The sequence below is a fragment of the Heteronotia binoei genome, chromosome 2 (assembly GCF_032191835.1).
Source record: "Heteronotia binoei isolate CCM8104 ecotype False Entrance Well chromosome 2, APGP_CSIRO_Hbin_v1, whole genome shotgun sequence".
NCBI lineage: Eukaryota > Metazoa > Chordata > Lepidosauria > Squamata > Gekkonidae > Heteronotia > Heteronotia binoei.
The window spans coordinates 197871318-197883195 of record NC_083224.1 but is presented as its reverse complement, the minus strand read 5'-3'; the positions used below and the strand labels follow the sequence as shown (position 1 = coordinate 197883195).

Genomic DNA, 11878 nt, shown 5'->3' with positions numbered 1-11878 from the left:
CCTCCAAAATATCATGTGACCACCGTTTGCCCTCTTAAGCAACAGCCTGTATGTATTTCAGCCCACAGTACCTGATTCCCCTCACCTGATGAAGTGTGCTAAAGAAAGCTCACGTTCTCAATAAAGCTCGGTTGGTCTTAAAGGTGCCAGTGAACTCCTGCTTTGTTCAACTGCTTCAGACCAACACGGCTGCCCTCTTGCATCTACCTACCAAAAAAGAGGCCTGGAAGCTCTTGGAGAAATGGCTACACCAGGGGGGTGGGGCCTAATATGCAAAGGAGCTCCTGCTAGAATTCCACCCCTGGTAATTCGCATCAGGAGCAAGAGCTCTGAGCCCGCTCTAGGATTGAACCCTGTGGATTGCCACAGGGGATTCCGTTTTGACAGCCTCCCCTCCCCTCCCTAACATCCAAGCAGCTTTCAGAAGCTGAATAGGAGCTAAGTTTGCATCTAGGTCAGCGGGCAGCCTTTGAGATGTGGATTCCACCCTGCCCCAGACAGACTGGAAGAAGGGATAAGAATGGGAGGGAGGGAGGAGGCCTTTGCGTCTGACTTGAGCCACATTCAGCTTATTCAGGATAAAGGGGGAAAAGGATTTCTCAACCCCCACCCCACACACATAGCAAAGTTGATACCAGGGGTGGCCAAACTGTGGCTCTTTCACACCCACACCCACACACAAACCCACACACACACACACACAGCATAGGTCTTGAATCCCCCACCACCCCGTTGGCTTGGAGAAGGCATTTGTCGCTTTAAATAACTTCTTCAAGCCAGCTGAAAGCATTTAAAGTTGCTTTCTTTCCACCTCCCCTCTCCCTATATTTTCCTTCCTTCCGGTCCTTGGAGAAGGCATCTGTCTCTCTTAATCACTTCTCCAAGCCAGCTGAAAGCATTTAAAGTTAAAGTTCCTTTCTTTCCACTTCCCCTCCCCCTATTTGCCTTCCTTCCTGTCTTGTGGCTCTCAAGCACCTGATATTTATTCTCTGTGGCTCTTAGATTAAGCAAGTTTGCCCCCCCCCGCCCCCACCTTAGAGACTTTCATTTCTGGAGAAGGCATCCGTCTCTTTTAACCACTTCTCCAAGCTAGCGGAAAGCATTTAAAGTTGATTTCTTTCCACCTTCCCCCTATTTGCTTTCCTTCCTTCCCGTCTTGTGGCTCTCCAACATCTGACATTTATTCTATGGGTCTCTTACGATCAGCAAGTCTACCCCCCCCCCACCTTAGAGAGATTCGTTTCTGGCAACGGGGGCTTTTTGGGGGGGACCGGGGGACATGGTTGGGTGGACTTCCCAAATGTCTGAGCCCCAAGCCTCCATCTCTGGGACAGGACAGCAGAGGCTCAATTCCACCTTTAAAAGGAATCTTGCAAAGTCGCATTTCAAAAGCAATATGAGGAACGGTGGGGTGGGGGTGAGTGCCCATTCACACCCCATCTCCTGGCCTCCACTGAGTGCGGGGGGACAGGGGAGAACTGGCCTCCCATTTGTTCCCCATTTGCTGGTCTTTCCCTCCTTCCTCTTCTGCTTCCCTCTTCATTGTCAGTGGCTGCAAACACCAATGTGGGCGGGGGCTGCCTCTGTTTCCAGTTAATGGAGCTCCCTGTGGACATCCATACCCACTGCTTGGAGCCAGTTTGGTGTAGTGGTGAAGTGCGCGGACTTTTATCAGGGAGAACCGGGTTTGATTCCCCACTCCTCCCCTTGCAGCTGCTGGAATGGCCTTGGGTTAGCCATAGCTCTGGCAGAGGTTGTCCTTGAAAGGGCAGCTGCTGTGAGAGTCCTCTCAGCCCCACCCACCTCACAGGGTTGTGGGGGAGGAAGGGAAAGGAAATTGTAGGCCGCTCTGAGACTCTGTCTTTAAAAGGGCAGCTGCTGTGAGAGCCCTCTCAGCCCCACCCACCTCACAGGGTGTCTGTTGTGGGGAAGGAAGGGAAAGGAGATTGTAGGCCGCTCTGAGGTTTAAAGGGCAGCTTCTGGGAGAGCTTTCTCAGCCCCACCTGCCTCACAGGGTGTCTGTTGTGGGGGAGGAAGGGAAAGGAGATTGTAGGCTGCTTTGAGATTCTGTCCTTGAAAAGGCAGCTTCTGGGAGAGCTCTCTCAGCCCCACCCACCTCACAGGGTGTCTGTTGTGGGGGAGGAAGGGAAAGGAGTTTGTAGGCCACTCTGAGCCTCTGTCCTTGAAAGGGCAGCTTCTGGGAGAGCTCTCTCAGCCCCACCCACCTCACAGGGTGTCTCTTGTGGGGGAGGAAGGTGAAGGAGATTGTAGGCTGCTCTGAGACTCTGTCCTTGAAAGGGCAGCTTCTGGGAGAGCTCTCTCAGCCCCACCTGCCTCACAGGGTGTCTGTTGTCGGGGAGGAAGGGAAAGGAGTTTGTAGGCCACTCTGAGCCTCTGTCCTTGAAAGGGCAGCTTCTGGGAGAGCTCTCTCAGTCCCACCCACCTCACAGGGTGTCTCTTGTGGGGGAGGAAGGTGAAGGAGATTGTCGGCTGCTCTGAGACTCTGTCCTTGAAAGGGCAGCTTCTGGGAGAGCTCTCTCAGCCCCTCCCGCCTCACAGGGTGTCTGTTGTGGGGGAGGAAGGGAAAGGAGATTGTAGGCCACTCTTAGACTCTGTCCTTGAAAGGGCAGCTTCTGGGAGAGCTCTCTCAGCCCCTCCCGCCTCACAGGTTGTCTGTTGTGGGGGAGGAAGGGAAAGGAGATTGTGAGCCACTCTGAGTGGAGGGCGGGCTAGAAACCCAGTGTCTTTCTTCTATTAGTCAGTCTTCTTTTATGCTGGGTTTAAGAAGGCAAGGAAGCTAACGGAGAAAAGAAAAAAGCAACCCAACGTCTCCTCCTTCAGTGCTTCGCTTGTCATACGGACGTTATGAATTGGAGCCAGGGACTCGCTCGCCCCCAAAGGCCAGACCCCCCCCCCTCCCCGCCCTTTCCCGAGGCCTTCATCTCCCGCCCTGTTCTCCCGGACCCACCTTGATCAGGGAAAACCCGGATAATGTTGCCAGGCACGTGGAATTCCTCCACCCAGCAGGTATCGGGGGGTTCCTCAGGAGTCGCCACCGGGAAAGCCCTCCTGTAGAACATCGTCCAGAGCAGGGGGAGCACGGGGGCCGGAGACTTGGGGCTGGGCTTTTTCTTGAGCCCCAGGGACTTCAGGAGCATGCCTTCCGGCGTCTCCAAGGCCAGGCCTCCCACCAAAAGGGCCCAGAGGAGCGCAGCGCCCGAGCGCAAAAAGCGCATCTTTGGAGAGGAGAGGCGCGCCCTGGGGACGCGCCACAAACAGACTGGGGCAAAGAGGGAAAGGGGTGGGTGGCTCTTTTCTGGTTTTAAAGAGGAGCCCACCCCCCAGCCGGAGGAGCAGTGGGGTGGAGCTGGTGGCGATGATTGGGGAAAGGCGCGGGAGGGGGAGGGGGGGGGGGTCTTTCAATTAGCTATGTGAATGCCCCAGCCCGCTTAACCCCTTCCTCGGCCCCGTGGCGCAGAGTGGTAAAGCGGCAGCACTGCGGTCTGAACTCTCTCCGCTCACGACCTGGCTTCGATCCCGGGGAAATGTAAAAAGCAGGAAGGTTCTTTCTACCATATGTGGTGGACTTGTGAAAGAGCGAAAATGTTTCGGCAGATGATTCAACAAGAGATATCTAAGCTCCTGGGCTATGAATTTAACAAAGAAGCAGAGATCTTTCTGCTGGGATTACAAATGGAAAAATTTCCTAAAGAAGATAGAACTTTAATCTGGTACTTGCTCTCAGCTGCTAGGACATTGTATGCGCAGTTGTGGAAGCAAGGAAAAAATACCAGAAAAATGGGATTGGATTATAAAAGTTATGTCGTGGAGTGAAATGGAGAAATTAACAAGAAAACTAAGAAACTGTGATTTAGAACTTTTTAATGGGGAGTGGAAGAAATTTAGAAGATATGTAGAGAAAGAGTGGAAGATAAAAGGACATTGGACAATTTTTGATGATTAAGATTTTTAAGTTTTTTAAGATAAGAATATAACTTTTGAAGGGGGAATATTTCTCTTTATTATTCTTTATTTTTTCTTGATCGTTAAGGGTACCTTTAATATCTGTTTTTTTTAAAAAAAAAATAACACTGGCGGGGGTCAAGTAATGGGGGGAGGGGTGGAAGGAAAGTAAGATGTGGGGTAGAATGATGATTTTTTTTTAATCCTAAACTTTTTATAAGTTGTAGATTTAGTTCTACTACCATATGTTACTAATAAAAATTGTTTAAACTCGACGACCTGGCTTCGATCCCGGCGGAAGCTGGGTTCAGGTCGCCGGCCCGAGGTTGACTCCGCCTTCCAGCTTTCCAGCCTTCCGAGGTTCGGTCAAAGGAGTCCCCAGCTTGCTGGGAGAGGGGGGGGGGGGCGTAAAAGACTGGGGAAGGCGAGTGCAAACCACCCCTTAAAAAAGGTCTGCCGTGAAAGCCGGAAACGACTGGTGCTTGCACGGGGGAACCTTTCCTTTTCCTTCCTCGCCCCAGCGGCACACCGAAGCGGCTCAGGAGGGGACCCAAGGCCCCAAGGGATGCGCGAGGCAAACCATAAAATTATTAAATTATTGGAGACCGTGGAAATGGATTTTCTAACCGCGAGGTTAAGAGATGGAAAGATGAAGGGATGCAAAGGCGCATGGAAACCGGTGTAGGATTGGGTGGAAAACTTAAGATTTGAATAGATAGAATAAGAAATAATTGTTAGCAAGCTATCTTTATGTCCCTTTAAATGTGGTGGTGGTGGGTGTGTCTATTGGTTAGTAATGTTTGTTATATGTGGATTATAGAATATAATAATAAAGGAAAATTTGAAATAAAAAAGGCAAACCATAAAAGAAAAAAGCTTCTCTGATTGAGGCTTGCTAATCTCTAAAGTGGCAAGGTTGTAGCTGTTGCCCCAGAGCCTCTTGTGCCCCTCGAAGCATAGACAGCTTCGAGTGAGGATTGGAGAAACATCTGGAGCGGAGGTCCATCAGCAGCTACTAGCCACAAGGTATAGATGGAACTCTCTGTCTGGGGCAAGTGATGCTCTGTATTCTTGGTGCTTGAGAGGAGGCACGGTGGGAGAACTTCTAGTGTCCTGGCCCCACTGATGGACCTCCTGATGGCACCTGGCTTTTTTGGCCACTGTGTGACACAGAATGTCGGACTGGATGGGCCACTGGCCTGATCCAACAGGGCTTCTCTTATGTTCTTATGCGACACAGAATGTCGGACTGGATGGGCCACTGGCCTGATCGAAGATGGCTTCTCTTGTGTTCTTATGTCTGGGGCAGGGATGCTCTGTATTGTTGGAAGGCTTCTGGAGTTCTGGCCCCACTGATGGACCTCCTGATGGCACCTGGCTTTTTTGGCCACTGTGTGACACAGAATGTCGGACTGGATGGGCCACTGGCCTGATCCAAGATGGCTTCTCTTATGTTCTTATGTCTGGGGCAGTGATGCTCTGTATTCTTGGTGCTTTGGAAGGGCAGCAGTGTGAGGGCTTCTAGTGTCCTGGCCCCACTGATGGACCTCCTGATGGCACCTGGGTTTTTTAGCCACTGTGTGACATAGAGTGTTGGACTGGATGGACCACTGGCCTGATCCAACATGGCTTCTCATGTCTGTGGCAGTGATGCTCTGTCTCCTTGGTGTTGGAAGGCTTCTGGAGATCTGGTCCTCCTGATGGCACTTGGGGTTTTTTGAGTGTTGGACTGGATGGGCCACTGGCCTGATCCAACATGGCTTCTCTTATGTTCTTCTGTCTGGGGCAGTGATGCTCTGTATTCTTGGTGCTTGGGGTGGGAGAACAGTGGGAGGGCTTCTAGAGTACAGGCCCCACGGGTGGACCTCCTGATGGCACCTGGGGTTTTTGGCCACTGTGTGACACAGAGTGTTGGACTGGATGGTCAATTGGCTTGATGCAACCTGTCTTCTCTTACGTTCCTATATTGAAACTTTTTTGCCATGTATTAAGAATGAAGTATGAAGCTGGAAGAAGCTTCTGTGAAATGGGGACAACCTAGTACTAACCCATCGCACTAAAGTTTTACTGTGCACTGCTACGCGCCAAGAACTGAGTGCTTATATGGACTTTTGGAGGAATTGTGTGGACTTTAATTTCTTGCTCTCTTCAACAAATATCAGACCTTTAGGAAGCTCTCATTATTGAAGAGTGGCTCACTTAATGTATCGGTTACCCTGTTTTGTGTACCTTTGCAGGATTGTGGCTTTTGTTAGTTTTTGCCAATATGCTTAAAGAATCTCTGTTCTTTCTGTACTCCTCCCCCTTCTGGCCCCCTGGGGAAGAAAGGAAAGAGCCAGAGCTTTTCTTTGACAGTTCCCTGGATCCCATGGAAAAGGAAAGATCCCCCGTGCAAGCACCAGTCATTTCCAACTCTGGGGTGATGTTGCTTTCACGACGTTTTCACGGCAGACTTTTTACGGGGTGGTTTGCCTTTGCCTTCCCCAGTCATCGACACTTCCCCCCCAGCAAGCTGGGGATTCCTTTGACTGACCTCGGAAGGATGGAAGGCTGAGTCAACCTGGAGCTGGCTACCTGAAAACCCAGCTTCCGTCAGGGATCGAACTCAGGTCATGAGCAGAGGGCTCCGACTACAGTACTGCAGCTTTACCATTCTGTGCCACAGGGCTCCTTCAGTGTAGATAGAAAAGGTCCCCTGTGCAAGCACCAGTCGTTTCTGACTCTGGGGTGACATCGCTTTCACAATGTTTTCACTGCAGACTTTTTACGGGGTGGTTTGCCATTGCCTTCCCCAGTCTTTTACACTCCCCTCCCCCCAGCAAGCTGGGGACTCATTTTACCGACCTCGGAAGGATGGAAGGCTGAGTCAACCTTGGGCCGGCTACCTGAACCAGCTTCCACTGGGATAGAACTCAGGTCGTGAGCAGAGTTCAGATCACAGTACAGCAGTACTGCAGCTTTACCACTCTGTGCCACGGGGCCACTGTGGATCCCGTGGGAGAGATGCAAAGAAAGCACCTTTAAGACCAACAAGTGCTAATGTTTTAAGCATGTTTTATTTTAAGTGTTTCTTTTTTAAAAATCTTTGTGTTTGTGGCCTTTATAAAGTTTGTATCTCTGCTACCTAATCTTAAATGGGTACACACACGGCCCGGCTCAACAAGGTCTCATTTATGTCAGATCCGGCCCTCATAACAAATGAGTTCGACACCCCTGAAGATGGTGTGGTGGAATAGATTGAAAATGTGGCCTGCCTGCATCCTTCTAGCTACAGAGATGAAGCAGACACCTGCCCTCAAAGGAGGTTGCCAGTGGTGCTTCTGCGTGAGTCCCTGCTCTGAGATCTGGAGGCGTGCCCAGAAGGCTACAAGGGCAGGTAATCCTGTCCGTACTCTATCTCACAGCCTGTTCTAGTTTCTCTACATATAGTATGCATGGGGGGGGGGGGGCGGTCAAATCTAGCAGGGCTCTTCCCTCTGCCTTCCTCTCCTGGAAATTGTCTTCACTAAAGGCTGATAAATGGGAAACACCTGAAACTGCTAAGTGGAGAGGGAAAAAATACATTGCACATGCTCAGATGCCCTTTCAACTTTCTCTCACATGTTCCAGCACCAGGCTGTGTGTGTGGATGCTGTTACCTGAGGGAAATACTCATGAGTAACATGAATCTCCTGCATTGTACAGGGGGTTGGACTAGATGACCCTGGAGCTACCTTCCGATTTTATTATTCCATGATTCTATTTTAAACAGCAGCATAAAACCTCAGTCCTGTGCTAGGAATTGTTAGGGCTGCTTGGAAACAAAAGGGCCGTAGTATCAATTGAAGGGGCTGTGTAGGGGTGCCAAGTCCAATTCAAGAAATATCTGGGCACTTTGGAGGTGGAGCCAGGAGACGCTGGGGGTGGAGCCAGGAGCAAGGGTGTGACAAGCAGGACTGAACTCCAAAGGGAGTTCTGGCCATCACATTTAAAGGGACCCCACACCTTTTAAAGCGGCCCTGTGACACAGAGTGGTAACGCAGCAGTACTGCGGTCTGAACTCTCTGCTCACGACCTGAGTTCGATTCCGGCGGAAGCTGGATTCAGGTAGCCGGGCCAAGGTTGACTCAGCCTTTCATCCTTCCGAGGTCGGTCAAATGAGTACCCAACGTTGACAACGCTGTGAAAGCAACGTCACCCCCGAGTCGGAAATGACTGGCGCTTGCACAGGGGACTTTTCCTTTCCTTTCCACACCTTTTAAATGCCTTCCTCCCATAGGAAATAATGGAGCATAGGGGCACCTTCTTTGGGGGCTCATCGAATCGGACCCCCTGGTCCAATCTTTTTGAAACATGGGGGGTATTTTGGGGAGAGGCACTGGATGCTATACTGAAAATTTGAAACACCCCCAACCAGAGGCCCTAATACCCATAGATTGATTCTCCATTATATGGGGGAGGGACGGTGGCTCAGTGGTAGAGCATCTGCTTGGGAAGCAGAAGGTCCCAGGTTCAATCCTCGGCATCTCCAACTCAAAAGGGTCCAGGAAGTAGGTGATGGAGATGGAAGGACAGTGGCTCAGTGGTAGAGCATCTGCTTGGTAAGCAGAAGGTCCCAGGTTCAATCCTTGGCATCTCCAAAAAAGGGTCCAGGCAAATAGGTGTGAAAAACCTTAGCTTGAAACCCTGGAGAGCCGCTGCCAGTCTGAGTAGACAATACTGACTTTGATGGACCGAGGGTCTGATTCAGTATAAGGCAGCTTCATATGTTTACATATACCTATGAGAACCAGTCTCCTTAGGGAATAATGGAGTGCCCAGCAGACATTTCCCTGCTCTCCCCTTTCTGATAACCCTGAAATGGAATGGAGGGTCTCCAATCTTGAAGATCCCCTGCCCCCAACTGGGGACTTATACAGAAAGAGATGGCTATACAGCAGGGGTGGCCAACGGTAGCTCTCCAGAAGTTTTTTGCCTACAACTCCCATCAGCCCCAGTCATTGGCCATGCTTGCTGGGGCTCATGGGAGTTGTAGGCAAAAACATCTGGAGAGCTACCGTTGGCCACCCCTGCTATACAGAAAAGTGATATTGTAACAAAAGGGGGGGGAATGTATAAAAATGTATACAAGTCTTGGCTTGCTAGTTGCTACTCTATATTTTGAAACAATTTATTATCAATATCATCGGCAAAAAACCACTACATACTAGATGCCAGATTTTAACATTGGCAAAATTACAAGAGGGTTGATGTTACAGCAACAGCAATGGATTGCCTAGGTGACTATCCCTTTCATTTGCCTTCTTCGGGCTGCAGTACACTAGGTAAAGTCTTGAATTCAGTAATGGAATACCCAGTATTTCCTTCCAAGTTATAGTCAGACACTCTCCAGCTTTTACAATTGTTGTATAGACAGTTGTACAGTTGTTGCAGAGACTGGGTATTCCATTACTGAATTCAAGGCTTTACTTTGTACTGCAGCCGGAAGAAGGCAAATGAAAGGGAGAGTCACCTGGGACAATCCATCGCTGCTGCTGTTGCTGTAACATCAACCTTCTATTGCAATTTGGCCAATGTTGTTAAAATCTGACATCTAGTGCAGGGGTGTCAAACTCATTTGTTACGAGGGCTGGATCTGTCCTAAGTGAGACCTTGTTGGGCCGGGCCACGTGTGTACCTATTTAAGAGTAGGTAGCAGAGATATAAACTTTATAAAGGACACAAACACACATATATATTTTAAAAAAACACGCTTAAAATGTTAGCACTTGTTTAAGGTGCTTTTCTTTGTATTTCTCCCATGGGATCCAGGGAACTGGGCAACGGAAGCTGTGGCTCTTTCCTTCCTTCCCCAGGGGACCAGGAGGGGGAGGAGCCTCAGCCAACAGAAGGAAGAGAGTCTTGGCTTAGTAGCTCTGCCATGCAATTGAGAGAGCCTGGAAAAATGAGCTCTGCTTCTCCCCCTTCCTCTCCAAGGGAGGAGCCTCAGCCCAACGGAGAAAATAGAGGTTTTGCTCTGCAGCTCCTGTGCGATTGAGCAAGCCTGGCAAAGCAAGCTGTGATGCAGAAGGAAGCAAGAGAGAGGGAGAAGGAAGCAGTTGACAGCCAGTTGCTCAGGGGCCTGATAGGAGCCCTCTGGGGGCTTGATTCGGCCCCCGGAACGCATGTTTGACACCACTGATTTTAGCGCATAGTGTTTTTTTGTCAATAATATTGCTAATAAATTGTTTCTTTCAAAATACAGAGTAGCAAGCCAAGACTTTTATCAACAGTTTTTATTCGTATGCAGTTTTTTGCGGACTGCCTACTCTAGGGCCGTGGCGTTTGGGCTTCTTCATGCACGTCTGATTGCTGCTATCTGGCAAAAAGAAGAGCGACCGCTAAGACCGAGGAGTTGAAACGGCCGTTGTGAAGGAGAAAAGCTGTGGACTTCAGAGTCAGCAAAGGGCTGTGAGGGCATGGCCGGCTTATAAAATTATGCTCGGCCTGGAGAGAACTTTTCCTTCTCTTCCCCACGTTCTTGAACTCGGGATCACCCAATGAGGTCAACCGGAGAGGCGGGGAGCGGATTCAGGACAACCCATACAAAATCCTTCCTAGGCCACAACCAATGTTCCCTCTTAAGCTGAACAGTCTCGTGAGCAAAAATTCTACATTGTGAGTTACTGGCATTAATAATAATAATAATAAACTTTTATTTGTACCCTGCCCTCCCCGCCTAGGCAGGCTCAGGGCGGCTAACAAGACATGGTAAAACCATGATACAGATAAACAATAAATAATATAATTAATAATTTAAACAATAAAACAGTATGACATTAAAATATAATCAAATGGCGTATGGTGGCTCGGTATTACTGATCTTATCAGGAGTTCTGTCTTAAAAAGCTAGCTGGAAGAGGGCATTAAAGTTGTGAAAAGGAAAAAGGAAAGGTCCCCTGTGCAAGCACCAATCGTTTCTGACTCTGGGGTGAAGTTGCTTTCACGACGTTTTCACGGCAGACTTTTTACGGGGTGGTATGCCATTGCGGCCCCATGGCACAGAGTGGTAAAGCAGCAGTACTGCGGTCTGAACTCTCTGCTCATGACCTGAGTTCGATTCCGGCGGAAGCTGGATTCAGGTAGCCGGCCATGGTTGACTCAGCCTTCCATCCTTCCAAGGTCGGTAAAATGAGTCCCCAGCTTGCTGGGGGGGAAAGTGTAAAAGACTGGGGAAGGCAAGGGCAAACCACCCTGTAAAAAGTCTGCCGTGAAAACGTTGTGAAAGCAACGTCACCCAAGAGTTGGAAACGACTGGTGCTTGCACAGGGGACCTTTCCTTTCCTTGCCATTGCCTTCTCCAGTCATCTACACTTTCCCCCCAGCAAGCTGGGTATTCATTTGACCAACCTCAGAAGGATGGAAGGCTGAGTCAACCTCGAGCTGGCTACCTGAAAACTCAGTTTCCGCCGGGGATCGAACTCAGGTCATGAGCAGAGGGCTCCGACTGCAGTACTGCAGCTTTAACACTCTGCACCGCTGTTGTGAGCCACTGTGTAAGTTAGTGCGCTTTGGGGTCCTCCTTCCTGAGCTGAGACAAAAATCTGTGAGGTTAAATCCACTGTAAGATAAATCCAGGGATTGGCCGTGGTGAATAAAACAGAACCTCCACACTTGGGAGACAGCATGCTTTAATTTTAATTTTGTTGTTGTCCAGTCGCACAGTCGAGTCCGACTCTTTGCGACCCCCTGGACCAAGTCACTCCAGGCCCTCCTGTCTTCCACCATCCTCCAAAGTCTGCTCCAATTCGTGTTTGTTACATCAGTAACGCTGTCCAGCCATCTCCTCTTTTGCCGTCTTCTTCTTCTTTGGCCTTCTGTCTTTCCCAGCATCAGGGTCTTCTCCAGGGAGTGCTCCCTTCTCATTGGATGGCCAAAGGATCTGAGCTTCAGCTTC

The 11878-nt window shown here is 49.7% G+C and overlaps 1 protein-coding gene across 1 annotated transcript in view; it reads right to left on the bottom strand.

The window, feature by feature from the left end:
* The window catches only part of GDF1 (growth differentiation factor 1), a 7940-nt gene extending 4533 nt beyond the window's left edge, over positions 1-3407 (bottom strand). Inside the window, exon 1 of the mRNA XM_060232809.1 lies at positions 2969-3407. Within this exon, the coding sequence (XP_060088792.1) occupies positions 2969-3236 (268 nt within the window). The 5' untranslated portion in view covers positions 3237-3407. The remainder of the gene's footprint in view (positions 1-2968) is intronic.
* Positions 3408-11878: the final 8471 nt, after the last annotated feature.